General features: G+C 42.5%; 1 protein-coding gene across 1 annotated transcript in view; it reads right to left on the reverse strand.

The window, feature by feature from the left end:
• Nucleotides 1-2,060: 2,060 nt before the first annotated feature.
• Nucleotides 2,061-21,502, reverse strand: part of LOC150081451 (uncharacterized) — a 37,609-nt gene continuing 18,167 nt past the window's right edge. The window contains exon 3 of the mRNA XM_090379862.1: nt 2,061-4,025. Coding sequence (XP_090235988.1) covers nt 2,367-4,025 — 1,659 coding nt within the window. The 3' untranslated portion in view covers nt 2,061-2,366. The remainder of the gene's footprint in view (nt 4,026-21,502) is intronic.

Here is a 21,502-nt window from a genome sequence, read left to right on the forward strand (position 1 = left end):
AAAAAATAAAATAAAATAAAAAAAAATAATAAATAAATAAAATAAAATAAAAAAAAATAATAAATAAATAAAATAAAATAAAATAAATAAAAATAAATAAATAAAATAATTTAATAGTATTGGGAAGTAGTGTAGTGTCATGTACTACACATGAGGGAGAACTCCCCAACCGGTGCAGGGGGATGGGGTAAAAAGGCACCAAGAAAGCCAGGTATAATCGCCAACAGACGTCTGCAGGAAACTATACATAGACCCTGTTGGTGGTGTCCAATCTGGTGTCATGTCCGAATTGTCATCCGTGGGACCGGGGTCCCGTCCGTGTTAGTCCTTTACCTTAGTGTGGTTTATTTCTTAAGTCTTCCAGGTCTCAGGAATGTGTCTTGTTCACATAGACCCAGCTGGTGGCGTGTCCAAGTAGTCATCTCCATTTGTCATTTATGAAACATGGATCCCGTCCATGTTAGTCTACTTTGGTACAGTTTGTTTCCTGAGTTTTCTAATTCTTGGGGGTGAGTCATTTCTGGTGTCCCAGTCCAAGCAAGCTGAAGAACAAATGTTTGACAAGTTGCCCTTTGTCAAACTCGCTTAAGTCTGCTGCCTTTCCCATCTGTAGAACAAGAGTAACGCTGATTAACGGAGCTCAGTATCAAGTTTTTTTATACCGTGTCCCGACCCGCGCCATAGTTTACCTGCAGATGCTTCGATTTGCATAACGACTCGCTGGTCATAATGTTTTTGCTAATCGGTGTATATTGTAATATTTGTAACCCAGCCAACTCTTTGATATCCTAAAAGATCAGAAAGTTAGTTAAAAATGTGCTTACCTTAAAACGGAAACTGGTTAAATGCGAAAATCGCAATCTACTTACAAAGGAATAGAAAGGAATATGACCTTAGCTTTTCAAGAATTTGTGATATAAAAAAAACGATCAGTAATAAGTTTTCAGTGGTAAGAAGCGTGAAAATTTTAAAAGCCAAAGGAAAACATTGATGTTACTGAGAAGTTTAAAGTCACATGTTGCCATTTCATTGTACAGTATAATAATGTAGACACCTATAATCTTAATGCAAGTTGAATAATCGTTATTCGAATAGTGTATGCACTACAAGTAACGCACCGGATTTTTATTGTATGTAAACCATGAATCTTACTATTTGCTTATAAGGATATGGATATTATAAGGCAATGGTCAGGCCACGCCTTGAGTACTGCGTACAGGTCTGGAGTCCATTTCAGGAAGGATATAGGGTTGCTAGAACAAGTACAGAGAAGGGCAACATGATTGGCGAGGGGAACGAAGGGGCCCTCTTACCAAGAAAGGCTCAAGTTCTGCAAATTTCAGCGGCTGGAGACTAGGCACCTGCGAGGTGATCTGATTGAGGTGTATAACGCCTTGAATGGTTTGAGCACGCTGAATTCTGACGGGATTCTTCCACTTGCTCAAATTACGAACCTGAGGGGGGGATAAATTCAAATTGAGGAAAGACAGTTGTAGAATAGATGTGCGGAAATTTGCCTTTAGCCAGCAGGTGGTTAATTGCTGGAACAAACTTCCATCTGTCGTCGTGGAAGTTGACAACTTAAATAAATTCAAGGAAGAACTGGACAAACTTTTAGAGGGAATGGATGTGTGAATGTTTTTTTTTTGGCTGATGCCACGTAAGCTCATACGCTTGCTTTCTTGCATCACGCGCCTCTATACTACTACTATTAATAATCAGGATAGAAACGTGAAATACGTGTTTTTCAATTGTTATTAAAATCCAAGAGATAAAAGCAAAACACATTACAAATTTTGTATTGTATTTAGTTAATAGAAAAATGTTGACTATTTACTACAATCTGAGGTACATATTGATATTTTATTAAAAATCCAGGAGGAAATAAGTATAGAATTACAATAAGCTGCGTGAATGTTAACTTGTTAGGTATGTTCAGTGAAGTGAAAACAATTATTTTTGTATATTATTAATTAATTAGCGATTAAATGGTAAAAAGACATTAGTTATTTACTTTTAGCTTCTGTTAATCGCAAAAAAAAAAAATTCAGTTAATTTGAGAAATTAAAATCGAACGCACCTGAAGTCTAACGTGCTGCGTACATTATCTAACTTGTTTTGCACTTAATTCAAACTCGAGCTGAAGTTGTACATTATATCACAATTACAATATCCAAATTTAGAGATGTCGTGTATTCATTTTCTTAATGTATGAAATACTGTTATTTACATAGAAATTTAGCCATAATAGTCACACTAGCTCTGTAGAGCGTTATGCAGTCAGAAGTATCGAAAGAGTAATAAATATAAAGACTTCTCTTATTGTTATAAACAAGAAATTATAGTTCCTTTCGTTTGACTGATGATCAGCGCTCGCTGTTGCTGGAATTTGAAATTGCTTTACTTTCAGTAGACGCTGAATAACTCAAATCTTTGAAATTTGGTGAAGGATAGCCAAAATCTTTGCTTCTATTAGTGGAAAGGGAACGACTTCTATAATTTCTTTTATCTCTACCATATCCAGGAATATTCGATGCACTGAAGCCAGGGTAGTTTGTAAGAACGGCTCCTGTATTTGCATCTACCGGAACTGCTTGAATGCCGTTTGGAATTGGAACTGCTCCTAGTACAACGTTCGGCTTTGTTTCAGTAGTGGCCGGATTTGAAGCAGAGAAAGTGGACGGTCTGTTCTTTGTTTCTTGTGGTGCGAAATAAGGATAACTTGGGATCTGGGGAGCTACACTAGGAAAACCAGCAGGTTGAGTCTGGTATAAATACTGGCCGGGGCCATAAGAATTATATGCAATTCCTCTTAACGTCGGCTGTGAATATGGACGTGGAGAATATACCACAGATGGTGAATAGCCATTATAGCCTCTGCTGAGAGGGTATGCTGAAGACACAAAATGAGAGCGGTACAACGGATTATAACCAAAGTTTACTGTAGGATAAGAAGAATAATGATTAGGATAAGTTGTTCTAAATGCACTATCTGAAAACCCAGGGTTATCTCCTGGGCTAATAAAAGATTGAATCGGATATGAATTGCCTACTGGCAGTGGATAGTTGCTGACAGCCGGAATATTACTTGTAGGAATGTAGCCTTGAACAGCAGAGCCATCATTTGCGGGAATATATCCTTCAGGCGCTGGAAAAGCATTGGTGGGAATGTGTCCTTCAGGTAGTGGAAACGCATTCGTGGGGACGTGTCCTTCAGGTACCGGAAACGCATTTGTGGGGACGTGTCCTTCAGGTATTGGAAACGCATTCGTGTGGACGTGTCCTTCAGGTATTGGAAACGCATTCGTGGGGACGTGTTCTTCAGGTATTGGAAACGCATTCGTGGGGACGTGTCCTTCAGGTACTGGAAACGTATTCGTGGGAATGTGTCCTTCAGATGCTGGCAGAGTATTTATAGGAATGTAGCCTCCCGAAGAAGGTATATTACCTGTAGAGATGTATCCCCCAGGTGAAATTGCAGGGATTCCCACCGGACTGTAATTTGTAGTTGTAGAGATAACCGGTGGTATTGATGCAGGTACTAGAAGTCTTCTAGCAAAGGAATTCCGTGTACCCGAAGCATAACTAGTTGCGGTAGGTGGGTTATTACTTCCTGAGGTTACAGATACTCCGATGGGTGGAAACCTTGTACCATAAGGTGGAAGATAACCCCCCGCAGTGGTAGTGGTTCCAGCACGAAGAACTGGGATCCCTCCTTTAGTCACTGGCTGTGCGGCAGTGCCCGCAGTTTGAAGAGGAACGTGTTGGGATATCTGGGGTGCTTCTGCAAACTTCTCAACTTTGACTGATGCCGATTCGAGAGGGCTGGTTCCAGGCTCATTAGTTCGGACTGAAGCTCGAAAACCATAATCATCCGCAACATAATCAACGATTCGCTTTCTTCCGTCCGCTTCTGCTAGTCCATATGAACCAACAACTCGACCAAGTGAATCTTTTGTCTCGTGGCGGAACTGTTGGCTGAAATCATCTTTAACATTGTAACCGAATTCATAGTTACCTGCATTCTGAAAAATAAATAATTATTGGATGAGTAAAAGCAAAAATACATTTTGAAGATATTTCTTAAACGATATATAAACTCAGGTGCTCGACAGAAAACAAACTGATTTTTTATTAGATTCATTTCATTTATGCTATCAAAAATATTTCGAAAAAGTGAATCATATTAATTAAAGACTTTATTTTGTTTTAGTTTTATTAATAAATATATTTATCTCATATAAATTAATTTATGTTTTTATTTCTGTGCATTATCTTACAAATAATTGTGTAAATTCCCGCTTAATGCGGAAAAATCCTGTTATTATTATCTATAATATTTCGAGACCCTTTCAATAAAGTGAGTTTATATATACAAGCTTTGCGTGCCTGGTCATTCTAGACTTAGTTCTTTGTCACTGGTACTAAGGAAATTTTGTGTTCAAAGTCTGAAACCTCAGCATATGCTGATGTGAAATTAAAGGTCATTGGGTCAGTTGTGGATACCTCCTTTCCGTCTACATATTTTCACCTTTCCAGCAGAATAAGTATATTCTTTTAACATACTGTTATATGTATATTTAATCCCGAATTAAATAGAAAGATAAAAAGTAATCAAAATATATATTAAAAATAAGGAAAAAATATATATATTAAAATAAATAAGAAAAAATAGTAGGAAATATCCTATTTTAGCTTTTATATATATATACATACAAAGTGTGGCTATTAAATGCTTGGTGCGCGCGCAGCCACTACGCACCAAGCGCCACTTGTGAAATAAAGGCACTGCAGTTGACTTTGAACCTTTTCCTAGTTGTCTGTAAAGTCACGTTCCAACGCGCTCATTCGCTTTGCAGTGAAACAGGTTTTCAATGCCTTGTGTTTTTGCAGTTTGCCGGCAAAATGCCAGACAAACGAATCGAACAACGAATAACTCAAATTTTTAACAAAACTAAAGAAAACACCAACTGAAAGTTATGAGTTATTACGTGAAATTTATGGGGAAGAATACTATGTCAAGAGCTCGCATGTTTGAATGGCATAAAAATTTTAAGATGGAAGAGAGAATAAGCAAGACGATGCCATCCGGTATCCATGAAAACGGATGAAAATTTTTAACGGGTAAGGACATTGATTAGAAGTGATCGTCGTTTAAGCATTAGAATGGTTGAATCAGAACTCAATATGGAAAAACAGTTAAACAAATTTAACTGAAAATCTAGGCATGAGAAAAGTTTGTGCCAATACGGTGCCAAAAAATTATGAATGAAGATCAAAGGATGAGAAGACCCCAAGTTTTTGAAGATTTTTTTAAAAAAAATTGAAGAAGATGCAGACTTTCTGAGTAATGTAATCACTTGCGATGAAAGTTCCTGTTCCAGTACGACCCCAAAGCTAAAAGATAATTAATGCAATGGAAGACCAAACAATCCCCCAGATCAAAAAAAAAAAAAAAAAAAAAGCAAGAATATCAAAATCAAAATTGAAAACCATGCTTCTTGTTTTCTTTGATATTAAAAGAATTATTCTGGCTGAATACGTCCCACCAAATCAGACTGTCAATCAAACATACTATGATGGCTGTTCAATAAAGAATGATCAGACATTTTTTTATAAACAACCGTACTGCTTGCTATTTCTAGCTGAACCAATGGATTTAAGACCAAACGAAGCTACATCGCATAGAAACTGCGCAGTTAACTCATGCGCACGGTGTGACTTTAGCGGCTCTCAGTATGCTGCTCTCAAATTTTGTTTCTGTCTTAAGAACACATCAGCTGAAGCGCATGAAATGTTAAAATAGGCTTATGATGAATCTACGCTTCCATATAGCACAACTCGCAGGCTGTTTAGAATATTTTAAGATAGACGTAATTGAATCACAAAAATGGCAGTCCTGGAGCTCCAACCACTGCTGTCACCATAGAAACCATGAACCCTGCTTCTGTAATCGTGAGAGAAGATCGTCGTATAACAGTAAGGCAACTGGTAGAGATGTTGAAAATATCAGTAGGAAGCACGCACGGTATTCTCCATGACCATTTGCATTCACACCTGAACAACAGCAAATTCGCATGGAGGTTTAGTCAGGAGCTGGAACGGATGGTTACTGAAGATGGCGTGGTTCTGCACAAGGTGATAACGGCGGATTAGCCGTGGCTTCATCATTTCGACCCAGAGAGTAAGCGACAAAGAGCTCTGTTTTGAAGTCTACGTCATCGCCAACACTGAAAAAAGCAAAAGTTGTGCAAAGCAGGAAAGGTTATGGTCATTTGTTTTTTTTTTTTTTTTTTTTGACATTCAAGGAACGGTTTACCAGCATGTTGTGCCTGTCGCGGGACCTTACTACAGAACTGTACTGCACACTTTGCGGACTCACATTCGTCGCAAACAACCACAACTGCACCCAGGTAGGTCGATGCTGTATCACCACAATGCGAGACTTCACATTGCTCATAGTGTCTTTGAGTACTTAGCCAGCATTAATGTCAAATGTGTTCCTCATCTACCCTACAGCCCCGACTTTGCACCCTGCGATTTTTTTTTATTTCCAGAGTTAAAGAAGGAGCTGTGAGGAAAACGTTTAGTCTTCAGAAAAAGTTGTAAAGACATCGAAGGATGTCCAAATGCATGTAAAAAAATGGTTTCTGCCATGTTTCTGTCCTATTTTGAAAAGGACCATCAAAATATAGATGATTAATAAAGGTATGTTGTGAAAAAAATTACGAATATCATCCTTTTTTGAACAGCCCTCGTACATTGAAGTTCTGACAAAGGCTGCGTGAAAAATTTCGAGGAAGAGACCTGAATTAGTAGTAGTAGTAGTAGTAGTGGCACGTGATGCAAGAAAGCAAGTGTATGAGCTTATGCAGCATCAGCCAAAAAAAAAAAAAAAAATCACACCATTCCCTCCAAATGCCTGTCCAGTTCCTCCTTAAATTTATTTAACCTATCAACTTCCACAACGACAGATGGAAGTTTGTTCCAGCAATTAACCACCCGCTGGCTAAAGGCAAATTTCCGCACATCTATTCTACATCTGTCCTTTCTTAATTTGAACTTATGTCCCCGTAGGTTCGTAATCTGAACAAGTGGATGGATCCCATCAGAATTCAGCGTGCTCAACCCATTCAAGGCCTTATAGACCTCAATCAGATCACCGCGCAGGTGCCTAGTCTCCAGCCACTGCAATTTGCAGAACTTAAGCCTCTCTTATTATTATTATTATTAAAATCAGTTTATTTCCCAAGAAACCTTGGGTCACCCCGGGACGGCTCTGTGCCAGAAGGGTGTGAATACAGACTAAGGTGCGAGGAACACAATGTACAATAAACAAGGGTACATTCGTGCTCGACCCGAGACTTTTACAGGGTTAAATAAACAATAATGTACAAAATATACAGTAATATACATGATTACATGAAAACAGAAAGTCTTTGCCATATACAAATAGGCAAGTTAAAAAAAAATAAAAAAAAATAAAAAAAAAGTCTGTCCAGGAGAAGGGGAGTATTATAAGTTCATAATCTGATAACAGTTCTTGAGGATTTCCTTCCTGTAGGGCTTGTCTTCACAGAACCTATCAGGGTGGATCCTAAATTTATTGAAGATCCGAAGACAATTGGCTGGAAACATGTTCCTCAGGGAATCAATGTTTGACAGAGTAAGACGTAGAGGGAGACAGGAGTCGGGGTGCTTCCCTCTTGCCCTCCTCGGGCCAGAGATTAATGCGGATACTGATGGAGCATCAATTCGCCTCGTTATAAGCCGTGCAAGCGTGAGAACATTTTTTGTCATGATGATATGTCTCCAGGGAGTGGTGCCCAGATTTGCTTGTAGGATAGATCTGGAGATAGTTAGGGGATGGCCTACCACCCTGTTCATCCATCTAAGCAACCAGTACTCTAAACTGAGATACTTCTGAAGGTATGAGGCAGGGGCAGATGAGAAAATTTCTGAAGCATAGAGAGGAATCGGCATAATACACCTCAGGATGTGCCGAACAAGCAGCGCTGGCTGATGCACACCAACGAGCTCTTGACGCACTGCCCAAAGAGCAGCGTACGTCTTCTGCCTCATCCTGGCAAAGTGAGGCTGAAATGTGAGCCCAACGTCCCAGGTGAGGCCAAGATCAGTATGAGAGGTCACCTTTTGCACCGGTTCCCCACTCACAAAGATTTGGATATCATTTTTGGCTCTCTTCTTGGTTATTGTCAGTTGTGCTGATTTGGAAGGGCTCAGATGCAGCCCTATTGTGGCAAGATAACTTTCCAAGCTCAATATCTGCCTAGAAGCTTGCTGGTTGATATCATGAATCTGATGATTATGATCTGAGCTCACGTAGAACTTCAGATCGTCGGCATAGGAAACAAAGTTCGGATTCTGAGCAAGGAAAGGCTCCAAAACTGCTGCAAACAGTATAGCTGACAGTACACTTCCTTGTGGGATGCCTCTTGAGACGTCAATAGTTTCTTGAAAGTCATTGTGGGTCACAGACAGATGTCTAGGAAGTAAAATAGACTTCAAAATTTGAAGTAAGGTTTCCGCCAGGCCGAAGTAGTGTTTCAGAATGGTAAAAAGGGCTGGGAGGTGTATTCTGTCATAAGCCGATTTTATGTCGAGGAATATGATATCAATCTGTGATTTGTTGTTAAGGGTGTGCTGAATTCTGAAGAGGGTATCAAGAAGATTGGTAGTTGTCGATCTCCTTTGTAGAACGGTATGGAGGTACTCGGGCCTGTGTGCAAAGCAATGCTGGGCAATTGTTGGCTGAATTACTTTTTCGAAAATTTTGAGTAAAGAACAGCTGATGGATATTGGTCTCAGGTCTTTAGGAGATTTGGGTTTCTTGATCTTTGGAATGGGCTTAACATGGTAAGTTTTCCAAATTGAAGGAACTATTCCAGATTGCAGGATTTGTCTGAAAAGGTGAAGGAGAAGGTCGACTATATATGGGCTGCAAATTTTGATAATAAAGAGTGGGAAACCATCCGGACCTACAGTGGCTTTGTTGGGTAGTTTCTTGATGACATCAATTAGGGTCTCTCTAGTTATTTCTATTTCAGACAAGTGTGCCCTAGGTAACCAGTTCTCCTGCGAGAGAAAGGAATCAGAGTCAGGAAAATCTGCCTGCTGTAAGCTGAACTGTGCCCATTCCTGGACAAGCTTTTTGTCAATGGCTAGATGATGATGATGATTCGAAAGGATCCTTCTACCACTCTTCAACCTATTGAGAACAGCTTGGTTAAGGACCAGCCTTTTTTTTTTTCAAGAAGCAAGCTCTTTCTTTCTTAAAGATGGAATGGTCTGAGGGAAGTTGAGTTTTCTGCCATTTCCGGTAGGCCTTCTGCTTCTTGATGAAAGCCATCTTAGTTTCCTTATTGAAACCCCGATTCGACCTGTTACCACTCCTGGTGATTCTGGCTGCACCATGTAGTGCAATTAACTTCAGTTGTTCCGACAAGAGCATAATGGCATCCTCCAACGGCTCAGAATAGAGACGCCCCCAGTCAAACCCAATCAAGCATTGGAGAATGATCTCTGGCTTCAGGTATTTGGTAGAGAAGGCTATCCTAGGTAATTCAGCAGAGTACTCGTCAGGTAACCCAAGGGAATTGTTCTGTAAGGATAGTTTACATGTAATTGGCGAGTGATCAGATTGGAATCGAAAGTTGCCAGGTAGGAGTTTGATATCTTTTAAGTTGTGGAAGATTAGGTCCAGTGCTTGACACGCTCTAGTTGGTTGCGTCGCTAACCGTGTAAGGTTAAAGGCCCGGAGAGTGGCCTGAAGGCCCTCAAGAGCATTCCCATGCCTGGGCAGTGGCAAGTTAAAGTCACCTGCTACAACAGTTGGAATTTTAGGCATTAAGTTGGTTGCTAACCACGTGAGCAGCTCCGCTCTAGAGTCATCATTGTGGTCCGGAGGAAGGTAAACCAGGCAGCATTGGATTTGAAGAAGAGGACTCCTCAGCGTCAGGGAGACTGCCTCAAAGTTGTTAGACTGGCTCACTCGTGTCCTTATTGGCCGGAAGCGATCGTTGAACAGGATTTCAACACCTCCGCCTCGCCCGTTAATTCTGTGATTTCCAATGTGTTTGTAAGGGGTGTTAAAATGGGTAAGATCAAGCTGTCTATCTGCCGCTAACCATGTTTCTGTAAGGCAGATGATATCAAACTCATTAAGCAATAGGAGAGTCTGGAGACAATGAAGTTTGTTTTTTAGGCTGCGAACATTCTGCATAAACCAAAGAATCTCTCCTTCGTGTGAACCTGGTAGCAAGTCATCCTTTTGTAGCTATGGCTGTTTATCTCGCCTGGATCCGCTATAAGCGATCGATCTGCTCCTCTCTTGGAACGGCTTTATAAGGGTGCCTACCGGCCAGCAGCTAGAATCCAAGACGATATGCTTTGCATTCGCAGGGCAGGAGATGATAAAGGAAGAATAGGTGGGGTGTCTGGTTTTGATCGCTTTTGCGTCTAAGTTGATCCCATGTTCTTGGGCAAAGAGTGCCCTGATACTTTCCACTTTTGTTGCTGGTCCTAGTCTAGAAACAAAAATTCTCTCTCGGGTCTGGACAGCTGAAATATTATATATCTCCTCAAGTCTCCGCGACAGAGGGACCGAGGCAGGTTCAGTAGGAACCGACATATTAGGCTCCTCGCATGGAGTTTTGTTACCTTGTGTTTTCACAGTCAAAACACTTTGAGCGCAAGCCATTTGTGGCTTATGCCTGGGAAATTGCGCAAGATGGTTAATTTGGTCAGAGAGACAGAAGGCATCCGCTTGAGCATAGATCCGCTCCTCCCTGTTTTGGCGTGGGGTTTCTCTCATCTCCATCCTCTTGTAACCGCGCTGGGCCTGGTTCAGAACCTGGCCACCAGGCTTCTCGTGACGTCTTTTGCAAGGTTGGTGCAGATTAGATTCACCAGGAATAATACACTTGTCCTGTATAAAAGGGCTGTCAGCCTCGAAGGTCGGATCGCGCTGATGGAGAGCGGTGTGAGGGGGATGAGTACACAAAGGGTTCAACATCACGGCCGGGGCTACGATCTGTTCAGTTGTTTTGTCTGCAAAACGAGGTGAACTGTGCAGATTTTTGAGATCTCGATTTCCTCGCTGGACGCGCTCAGTTTGAGTTGGAGGTCTTGGTAGTGCATCATCTGCTTCCTGTGAATGCTCCTGAGGTTCCAAATGGTCCATCACTGACGTCTGACTAGAGGGAAGACAGTAATCACTTATAAAGATTTTGAGATCCCTGAGTTGTTCATTCATTGTGAGCACTTGGTCGAGAATTTCCGTATTTTGGGCTCTGAGTTTTCTATTTTCGTTATTGAGGCAGGCAAGAGAGTCGATTATTGGGGACAAAATCTCCCCGAAAGTGATCTTAAATCTTTCAGGGAGGGCATTGAGTATGGAGGTGTTGTCCCTTAGAGCGCTTTTAATTGACGAACAATCAAAGGGGCTATTAACCTGCAAGTTTGCGGAGGCAGCAGGAGCGGTATCAAACTCCCTATTCGAAGATGCAACGTCTTTCCCAAAGCATAAGCTTAAATCTCCAGGTGTTCTCAACGCAGGCGACACAATACTACCTTCAATCGAACTGCGCACATCAAGAACACCAGATGGGGTTTCTTCTGCAAGAGTGATAGTGGATATCTCTTCCTTCGAGATGTCCGCGCTTTTTTGGGTTACTTGCGCAAAGGTGGCAGGTCCATTTTCTTCTCCGTTGTTTGTTCAACCTTTTAACTTTAGGTGGCTGGCAATCACGACAGAAGATTCTACGACACGTAACACAAAGTAATGCCGGAGCCTCGGGTTTGAACCCACATTCGGCACAGGACTTTTGCTGAACGCCCGTTCTATCCTTCATTGTATACAGTTAAATTAAAAGCGAAAGGTCTGAGCTGAAGAAGGGAGCGGATGGCACGTCGAGAAAGGCAGTAATCGGGTAGGTGAAACGCAGGGAGCAACAAAGTCTTGCTGCAATTGGGCAGCTTACTAGCTTGAAGTGTAGGCTAAATTCCGGAGATGCACAAATTAAGTAAGTTTTGAAAGAGCAGCTGGGCCATCTGAGACCTGTTGATGAGTGGGTCCGGCAAAAGTGGTCATCTTATCGAATATTTGATTGCCAGACAGAAGTAGACAAAATAATCAGAGTTAAGTTTGCTGAGTTCCTTCTAACTCGCTGTCAACATGCAATATCTTAAGCTAAACAGATGCATAAGTAGGTCAGAGTTATAAAAGTCGCACCTTACAAGCGGCAACTGCCGGAGAGCTCCCACCACAGAGGAACTGCTTGACCTTGTGATATAGCCCGAAGCGGACAGTGGTCAGCCAGCAGAGTAAGCCTACAGAAGTGAAGTTTGAATTCAGGCCTCGGAGACAAGCAACGCTGGCAAATGTGAATATACGGATAGAAACAGATCATGCAAAAAACATAATTACCTAAAATGTTAAGGTAATGATCTTCCACAGGATGCACAGTATTACCACTAGGCAGGTCACTATACAAAAAAACTAGTGTAACTCGCGAAATAAATACATGAAATCACTGTAAACTTGAGGAGCACAGATTAGACAGTCTTCATAGCTACGCGCACGCGCGTAGATCTTGGTAAGAGGATCCCTTCATTCCCCTCACCAATCGTGTTGCTCTTCTCTGTACACGCTCAAGCAAATCTACATCCTTCCTAAAATGAGGCCTCCAGACCTGTACGTACGCAGTACTCAAGGCGTGGCCTGACCATTGCCTTATACAGAGGGACAATCACCTCCTTCTCCCTGCTAGCAAAATTCCTATATATCATTGACAAAACCCCATGACCTGCCCTAGCAGCCTGTCTGCATTGCTCAGAAAACTTCATATCTGACTGCACAATTACTCCCAGATCTTTTTCATTTTCTACCACCTTAAGTGTAGTACCACACAGTTGGTACGTTTCTCTGGGGTTACTTCTACCCATATGCAGTACTTTGCATTTGTCAAGGGGTTAAACTTCAGTTGCCACTTCTTAGCCCATCTGCCCAAATTATCTAGATCCTGTTGCAGTAGCACACTGCCATTACTGTCATTAACAACCCTGCCAACCTTTGTGTCATCTGCAAACTTCGACATTAAGCCTGATATACCTTCATCAATATCATTGATAAATACACAAAACAACAGTGGACCCAACACCGAACCCTGTGGGACTCCACTAATAACATTAGTCCACGAAGAGCAGCACCCATTAATTACCACCTTCTGTCTTCTCCCACTTAACCATCCTTTTATCCATTGTAGCAATTTACCCTTAATACCATTCTGCTCCAATTTGTACAATAGTCTTCCATGAGCAACAGTGTCAAAAGCTTTCCTAAAATCCAAATATATGATATCAAAATTATTTTTTGCATCCAGTTCCTTTGTGACCACATCATAATAACCAATCAAATTTGTCAGACAAGACTTTCCCTTAACAAACCCATGCCATGTCTGAATTATTGCTGCAGTCTTGTCTAGATGATCATGCAATGCATCTTTAACCAGTGACTCCATTATTTTACCCGGAACAGAAGTTAAACTAACTGGTCTGTAATTACTCGTGTCACCCTTCGATCCACCTTTGTGAATTGGGGATACATTTGCACATCTCCAGTCCGTGGGAACCTCCCCTGAGTCCAAGGATGCGCTCATAATTATGGCTAAGGGTTTGCTTAGTTGCTTTGCCGCCTCCTTTAAAATAACTGGATAGATCCCATCCACCCCAGGTGCCTTTCTTATGTTTAACTTCAACAATTTCTCCTCCACTTTACTCTCAGTTATTACAAAATCATTAAGCACACTGCTACAATTTGATAACCTTGTGGCATTTTCAAACCTTAATAACTCCTCACGTGTGAATGTAGATGCAAAATACTCATTCAGTTTGTTTGCTATCTGAGCAGGATCATCAACAGTCGAACCATCGATGTCAAGTGGACCAATCAGATTCAACCCCTTCCTTTTAGAGTTTATATAAGTAAAGAAATCCTTGCTGTTTTTCTTAGCATCTTTTGCCAAAGATTTCTCGTAATCCGCCTCCGCCTGCCGAACCTCCTTTGTGACCTGATTACAGACTAGCTTATATCTGCCACAGGCTTCTGCGTCGCCTGATAATTTATATGCATCCCATGCATTTTTCTTCTCTGTCACGAGTCTCATTAGTTCATTTGATAACCATTTAGGCCTAAACCTTGAACAATATTTCTTAATCGGTATGAAAAGTCTAGTAGCTTCCACGATTAATTCCTTGAATGCTTCCCACTTAGAATTTACTGTTTGTAACATCGTCAGTTGATCCCACTGTACAGAATTTAAAAACTGTCTGAGACCACTGTACTCCCCTTTACGGAAGCAAAAACTCTTTCCTTTACCCCTGACGGTAGTTACCTCTTTGAGTAAATCCCACTTCAGCACACTGTGATCACTGCCACCTAGTGGTTCCTTTATCTGCAAATTCTTAATACACGAATGATCACTGCTGATAACCAGATCAAGAGTGTTACTTTCTCTGGTTGCCTCTCGAACATGCTGCTGCAGAAAACAATTGTCGAAGGATGGTTGGATTCTCCTTCAAGACAATGCTCCAGCACACAACATGCTCTCTGTTCGCCAGTTTCTGGGGAAAAAAAAAAAACAAACCCCTGTATATGACCATGCACCTTACTCGCTAGACCTATCCTCTTGTGACTTTTTTCTCTTCACTAAACTGAAAAGGGAACCCATTTTCATTCTGTGCTGACGTATGGAACAGTGTGGGGAAGACCAAGGCAATAAGTTTGAAGGGAATAACTTGTAAGGTACGAAATGTTTTATTATATTTATTTTATTGTAACAGTCTCGTTATTTAATAGCCACACCTCATACACCGATGAGCCAAAACATTATGACCACCTACCTAACATGATGTTGGTCCTCCACGTGCAGCCAAAACCCGGCGAGCCATTGATGTTACAAGATTTCTAAATGTGTCTTGTGGTATCTGGTACCAACAAATAACCAGCAGATCCTTTAACTCCTCTAAGGTCCGTGGTTGAGACGCCGCAGATCGGAGTTTTTGTTCCAACACAAACCACAGATGCTCGATGAGATTGATGTCTGGGGAATTTGGAGACCAGGCAATACCTGGAAGTTTTCCTCATGTTCCGCGAACCAGTCTCGAACAAACCGGGCGGTGTGGCATGGCGCATTATCCTGCTGAAAGACGGTACCGCCAGAAGGGAAGACCGTTGCCATGAAAGGGTGTACCTGGTCAGCAATAATGTTTAGGTAGACATGGACATGTGTTTTTGTAAAGGGCGGCACCTAGAACGTCTGTTCAACTCCGCCCCGTGTCACTGTGAAGAGCAGAATCAACTGTAAAAGTGCTAGAAATGTGTTGGTGTAGGTTTGTGTGTATTATGTGTGTGTGTGTGTTCTGTTGATATGTCTGTCCACTTGGCTACCCAGAAGCATCAATCACCTGGAGAGATGATTCTTGGTACACGTCGATACCACGGGAAGGTGGGCCAGTCCCAGTAAGGCACGTACTGTCTCAAAAGAGACTCTGCCCCACCTGGTGTTGCCAGCAGGTGGGCCAGGATCCTCCTCTGGGGGCCCATTCCAGAGGGACAGAAAAAATAGAGAAGGAAAAAAAAAACCACCCGTGGTGCAGGTTATGGGAAAAAAAATAAAGAAAAAAATAGTAATAGTGATAAATAAAAAATTAAATAAATAAAAAAAATAAAAAATAAATAAATAAACTATACTGGAGTGGCTGACTTCAAACAGAACGCAAGGGGAAAAAAATTTACACGAGAGAGAGAATATTAGCATAGGTACACTGGAGAGAGAGAGAGAGAGAGAGAGAGAGAGAGAGAGAGAGAGAGAGAGAGAGAGAGAGAGAGAAACGGAAAAATAAAATAAAATAAATAAATATATTAAAAAAAAATGTATATACAGATAAATAAAATAACATAGCTACACTTGAAGGAAGTAAATAAAGCAAGAAGCAGCTGGAAGAAGAAGAAGGAAAAATTAAAAAATAATTTAAAAAAAAAAAAATCCTTGATCTAATCCATTTCAGACCCAATGCCGGGGGTTTTGACCACTATATGATAGAGAGAGATAATCTTTATTGCAATTCACGGCCATAAATCCAGGGGTTTACAGCCTCCCGAAACTTCCGAGAAAATCGAACAATTATTTACAAAAGAAGGTAATTTTACAAACGAAAACATTTCAATACAAAGAAGAGAAATCCTTACGAGAGTTAAGTCTGATTGAGTTGACTTAACATCGAGATAATGGCACCAGCTCAATCAGATAGGAGGAACAGATGCAAGGTACACATCAGTGATTGCTGATTAGTCCTACTAGCCATAATTTTTTTCCGGTAAGTCCGGTCAACAGCGAATTTGTACATGTCGGCGTCAAATGCCTGGGTTTGCTTGAGCATTTGCTGAGGGAGGAACCTGTCCGAGAGATGGAGTCGTGCTGAATGATCTCCTTCTTCGAGCAAAGCCTTCCGTAGCAAAGTTGTGAAGAGCAGATAAACGTTCAGGGGTTAGGTCTAATTGATTTTCAGATATTGGGATGGTGTTCACTAAACCTTGCCTCAAATCTTCATACAGAATACAGTCAAAAAGGAGGTGCCTCCAGTTTTCCTTGGCTCCACAGTAGCACAGGTCAGTCGTGCAGAGGCCTAGTTGGTATAGGTATGTTGAGGGTCAAACGGCTCCGGGGATTTCTCCCATCTCCGCGTATGTTGTTTGTTTGTTATTTGGTTTTTAGGAGCATTAGCAACTAAGGCCATATTGCTCCGGGGATATGCGGTGGTCATTCCCTGACCTTTCCGCATCCTCCGTATTTGGTGGTCACGGGCTCGAACCCCGGTCTGATCAAGAAGCGTGTGTTACGCACTGCTGCTCCTGCCCACCTGGCTACGGAGGCGCCTCTATGTATCGAGTAACAGTACCCTGTCTATGCCAGAGGTTTAAAAACAATGTATGGGTCATGTAGTTTGGTTTTGGTTTAGCGTAGTATGTAGTTTTTTGTCCCCATTGTTCATCCGGCCTGTTGGCCGCTGGGCCAATAGTGGGACCAGGCGTTACCATACCTAGCGACGGGGACGCCGACCGGGTGTGCCAAGAGAATAATTATACTCTGGCAGGTCCTGCAACTTACTTTCCTGGGATTTCGGTGGCTAGGACCTAAAATAAAGGTTGGAGCGATCGCGGTTGATTTAGGTAAAATTACATTTAGAAAGCGCTGCGTGGGGTTTTACGCTGAAAGAACTATTTCTAGAGAGCCTAAAAGTTCGGCCAAAATTTGATGTGATTTAAATTTGGAAATGTGGGGCAGTTGCTATACAAGGGAAAGTGTTGGGGGGGTGAAATAGGAAGAAGAGGGGTAGGATAGGAAGGTTACCCCCCATTTTCAGTAGGGCATGCCTATGTCCCACCAGAGTAAAAATATGGGGAGGCGAGGAGGGGAAAAGAGCAAATACTCTCCTCCCCCTTCCCCAGGAAATAGGAAAAAACAGGTCCGCACAAGGGAGTGCGGTTTTGAGTCACCAGTAGGCCATCCAAATCACCCTAAAGTCTTGTCTTTCTGTGGTATTGTGAGTTTTTTTGTATGTCACGTACTTGCTTGACCTCCTGTCCTTCTAGTCGGGTTGCCTTTGGTGTATTGCTATCATTGTTTTCCTTCTGAAATATAGATCCTGGGCATATTTACTGAGTGCCTTGTAGTCCTCTTGAGTGTCTAACAATCTGGGTTCTTGGTTGTCTGGTACAGTATATATATTGGATTGCCCTTATTAGGCGTAGTCGTAGGTCGTCATACAGATTGCAGTCAAACATTAAGTGTCATCAGGATTCCGGGTTGCCACAGGGACAGTCCGCGTTATCTATTTGCCAAGTTGGTAAAACTTAGCTTTAAACGGACCGTGTCCTGTAAGGAGGAAGGTGGTATTCCGACCGGGGTGAAACCACGCTGGCGCCTTAGGGTACAGCTTGGTGACAGTGGGGAGGAATTTTCTAGTCACTGCGCCTTTTTCTGTGTCGTTCCATCTCCTCTGCCAAATCTGGACGAGGTGGTCGTTGATTCTTCTCTTCTCACAGTTGCGGTCATTAGTGATGTCAGTGGTGACGTCATACATTGTGGCCGATGTGTTTCTAGCAAGATGGTAGAGCACACTGCAGAGGGTACCCTCGAGGTCCAGGGGAAGAACCCCTGCCAGGACTTGGAGGGCAGCCGTGCTAGTCGTTCTAGTTGCTCTCGTTATGGTAAGGAGGATGGTCCTCTGAATGGTTTCAAGGATCCGTTTATTCACTTCTAGTCCCGCCCTCACGTACCAGACAGGGGAGCCACGCGTGATAGCAGGGATGAAGAGAGCTTTGTAGTAGAGGGACAGGGCAGTACGAATAGTCCCCAGTCCCTGCAAGTGACTTTAGCGGCAAGTGCCACGTATCTTCTTATCTTTTGTTTAATATATCCTAGGTGTGGCTTGAAATTTAATTTTCTGTCGAGGATTATTCCTAGGTATTTAATCTGTTCGCACAGCTTAACTGTTTTATTCTCAATCTTAATTTGTGGTGCCTTAAGTCTACTGTACCTTTTAGCAGCACCGATTTTGCCTTGTCGGGTGCTAGTTTGAGCAAGTGTAGCAGCTTTTGCAGGGCATAATTTTCTTCCATTTCTAGGGAGGATCGGCTGTCAGTCTCGATGGTCAAAATCAAGTCATCTGCATAGGCCTGGGCCTCCACACCACCCAGATCCATGGCGAGGAATTCATCTAAGACAAAGTTCTACAGGAGCGGCCCTAGGACAGAACCCTGGGGGGTTCTGTCCTAGGGCCGAGTATCGCACTCCATCCTCGATACCTGAACACAATCCAGCGTAGCATTATGCTCATTATCTCTCGTGCATGCAGAACAGTGAGCACGCATGCCCTCCAAGTCTTGACAGGAGTCCTCCCACTAGACCTGGAGGTGACTCGCTGCGGGCTGATGTACCACCTGTCTAAGGGAACACCCACTACAATCTATGGGCTCACCCTAGAACCAAACAACAACCGCAAAGCAGAAAAGCATAGAATCGTGGCTCACCTGCTACAGCTGTGGCAGGACAGATGGACAGCATCAAAGGCGAAGTGACGAAGAGATTCGTACCACTGGTTGCCAAGACTTATCCAAAAGCCCCCCCGTGGTTTAACTCGGGGTTAAATGCAACCTACTTACTAACGGGCCATGGCCCATTCAAGGCAAAATTGAACATGCTGGGTATAACGGAGGAGCTAACTTGCACCTGTGGTGAGCCTGAAACATGGCATCATATAATGCACGACTGTGAGTGTTATGAGGAACACAGAAGCGTGCTAATAACTAAAATAAAGTACATACCGAAAAACAAAGAACACCATCTCTTGGACACAGAAGACGACTACGCGGCTTTCAGCAAATTTGCACGAGAAGTCTTCGACCGAAGAAGAACAGAAATTGCCATCCACAATGAATGAAAGTAAATTACATACTCGAAGAAAATCGACCACCCCACAAGACTGCAAAGAGCAAGAGGAAATCAAAATGAGCGTGGAAGAAGACAACCCCGACCAACGTGAGGCCACAAACGGGTCAAAGGACCCAACAGGACCCTACAAAGATCAAGAAAATAGCAAAGTGACAAGGAACCTGGTCAGACACAGCCACTGGAACTACCCGACGAAGATGAGTACAGGAAAACAAACCAAGTGACAAAAAACCCGGACTGGACATAAATGCAGGAACTACTTGCAGTACGCCATATGGCGGTCTGAATAGGACACCCTAGTCCTATTCACCTTTAATTCCCAATCCCCAGGCAGGGGGAGACAGTTTCCTGTTCCCTCCCCTGCCACTCCCCGATTCTCTACTCCTGGTGGAGCATGGGCCTGCCCCACTGCTTTTGGGGACACCTACTCTATTGTCCCCATACTTCTGGCTTTCCCCCCCAGTCTTTAGTCTCCCTCCCTTACTCTGTCTATACACCAGCCATGTCCCACACAATGTTAAAAATTAAAATATGTCCAAATTCAAACCGCGCACGCAAAACTCTTTCGGTTTAAACCTTTTTCAGCGATTATTTTATTTTATTATTATATATATATATTTTTTTTTATTATTTTTTTTTTTTTTTAGGCCCTAGCCACTGAAATCTCAGGAAACTAGGTGGCAGGGCCTGCCAGAGTAAAATATCAACTACTGGGTACCTGGTCTGCCTCCACGAGGCTAAGTGTAGACAACGTTGGGCCCCAGTAGGGGTCTAGCGGCTAAATGGCCAGAAGAACAACGATACACAACACTACACTTACAAAATCCATACACTTTTAAATCTCTGGCCTTTACATTGAACTGTTACACCTACAATGAAAGCAACGCGGAGTTGGGGGAAACCCCCGGTGCCGCTAGACACGAATACACTTTACACTTTACACTTTTTTCCATCCTCGATAATCCAGTATCGAGGATGGAGTGCGAGTGCTCCAGTTTCAAACTCTTACAGCTTGCGCAGGTTGGTGCGTCGGTTTTGTTCGCGGAGGCATTGTACTCATGCCCTTTGCCAGAGCAGTTGCCACAGGTCGGTTCTCTTTGTGTGCAAGTATGGGTGGTGTGGCCATATCTGCAGCAGCGAAAGCACTTGGGAATGGGCATATGTTCCCGGTATCTCAGGCTGCTCCATTCTATATAAATTCTGTTTCGGGTGCTTAAGATTTGCCATGCAGATGGCGCCAGTTCCACCGTCCCATCCAATTTACTCCCATCCCGTTCTTTGCTTTTATTTTGAACTTTAGAAAAATCATCTCAGAAGGTTCCAACTCTGGGAAGTGGCTCTGTAAGTTGTTTCTATAAATCTCGTTGGTTAATTGCTGCGGATCCATGGTGGTAGGAACCATCTCATGCTCTACATCAAATATTAGTATAGACGGGACATTCTTTTTCGGTAATTCGGCCTTTAGCCCTAATGTGGTTATTTTCTCATTTGCTTTTATTTCTTCTATCTCCTTCTCGCTCTCAGTCTCGATCACGATCCCTGGGTTCCTGGTTTTGCGGATAGGTTTTATCCTAGTGTTTCGAAAGTCTTCTTTCATATTGTCTATGACTTTTTGTTTGATTTGCTCACGACTGGTTGCTGTCCCCGGTAGGTCTCACTATTACTATATTTGGAGTGTTTGTGAGTGTTTTCTTCTTTTGCGCTTGAAAGTTGCTAGTTTTTTCCCTCTCACTTGGGATGTGCCTCAGCGCTTGGGTGTTATGATGAGGCGCGCTTTAGAATTTGTTTTCCACCATCAGCAGCTCTAGGGCTGCAAGCGCCCTCTGGTGCTCCACATTTGTCTATAGCAGGATTGTTTCTAATTTGGTCCATTGAAGGACTATGTCCGCTCGTAAGGTTGAAGAAATCCTGCTATTGTTATCTTTCTTTATGTTTTCTAAAGTGGCTCGCAGGGTGAGCACTTGCTG

The sequence above is a fragment of the Mastigoproctus giganteus genome, chromosome 8 (assembly GCF_048544385.1).
Source record: "Mastigoproctus giganteus isolate SK-2022 chromosome 8, ASM4854438v1, whole genome shotgun sequence".
Classification (NCBI taxonomy): Eukaryota; Metazoa; Arthropoda; class Arachnida; order Uropygi; family Thelyphonidae; genus Mastigoproctus; species Mastigoproctus giganteus.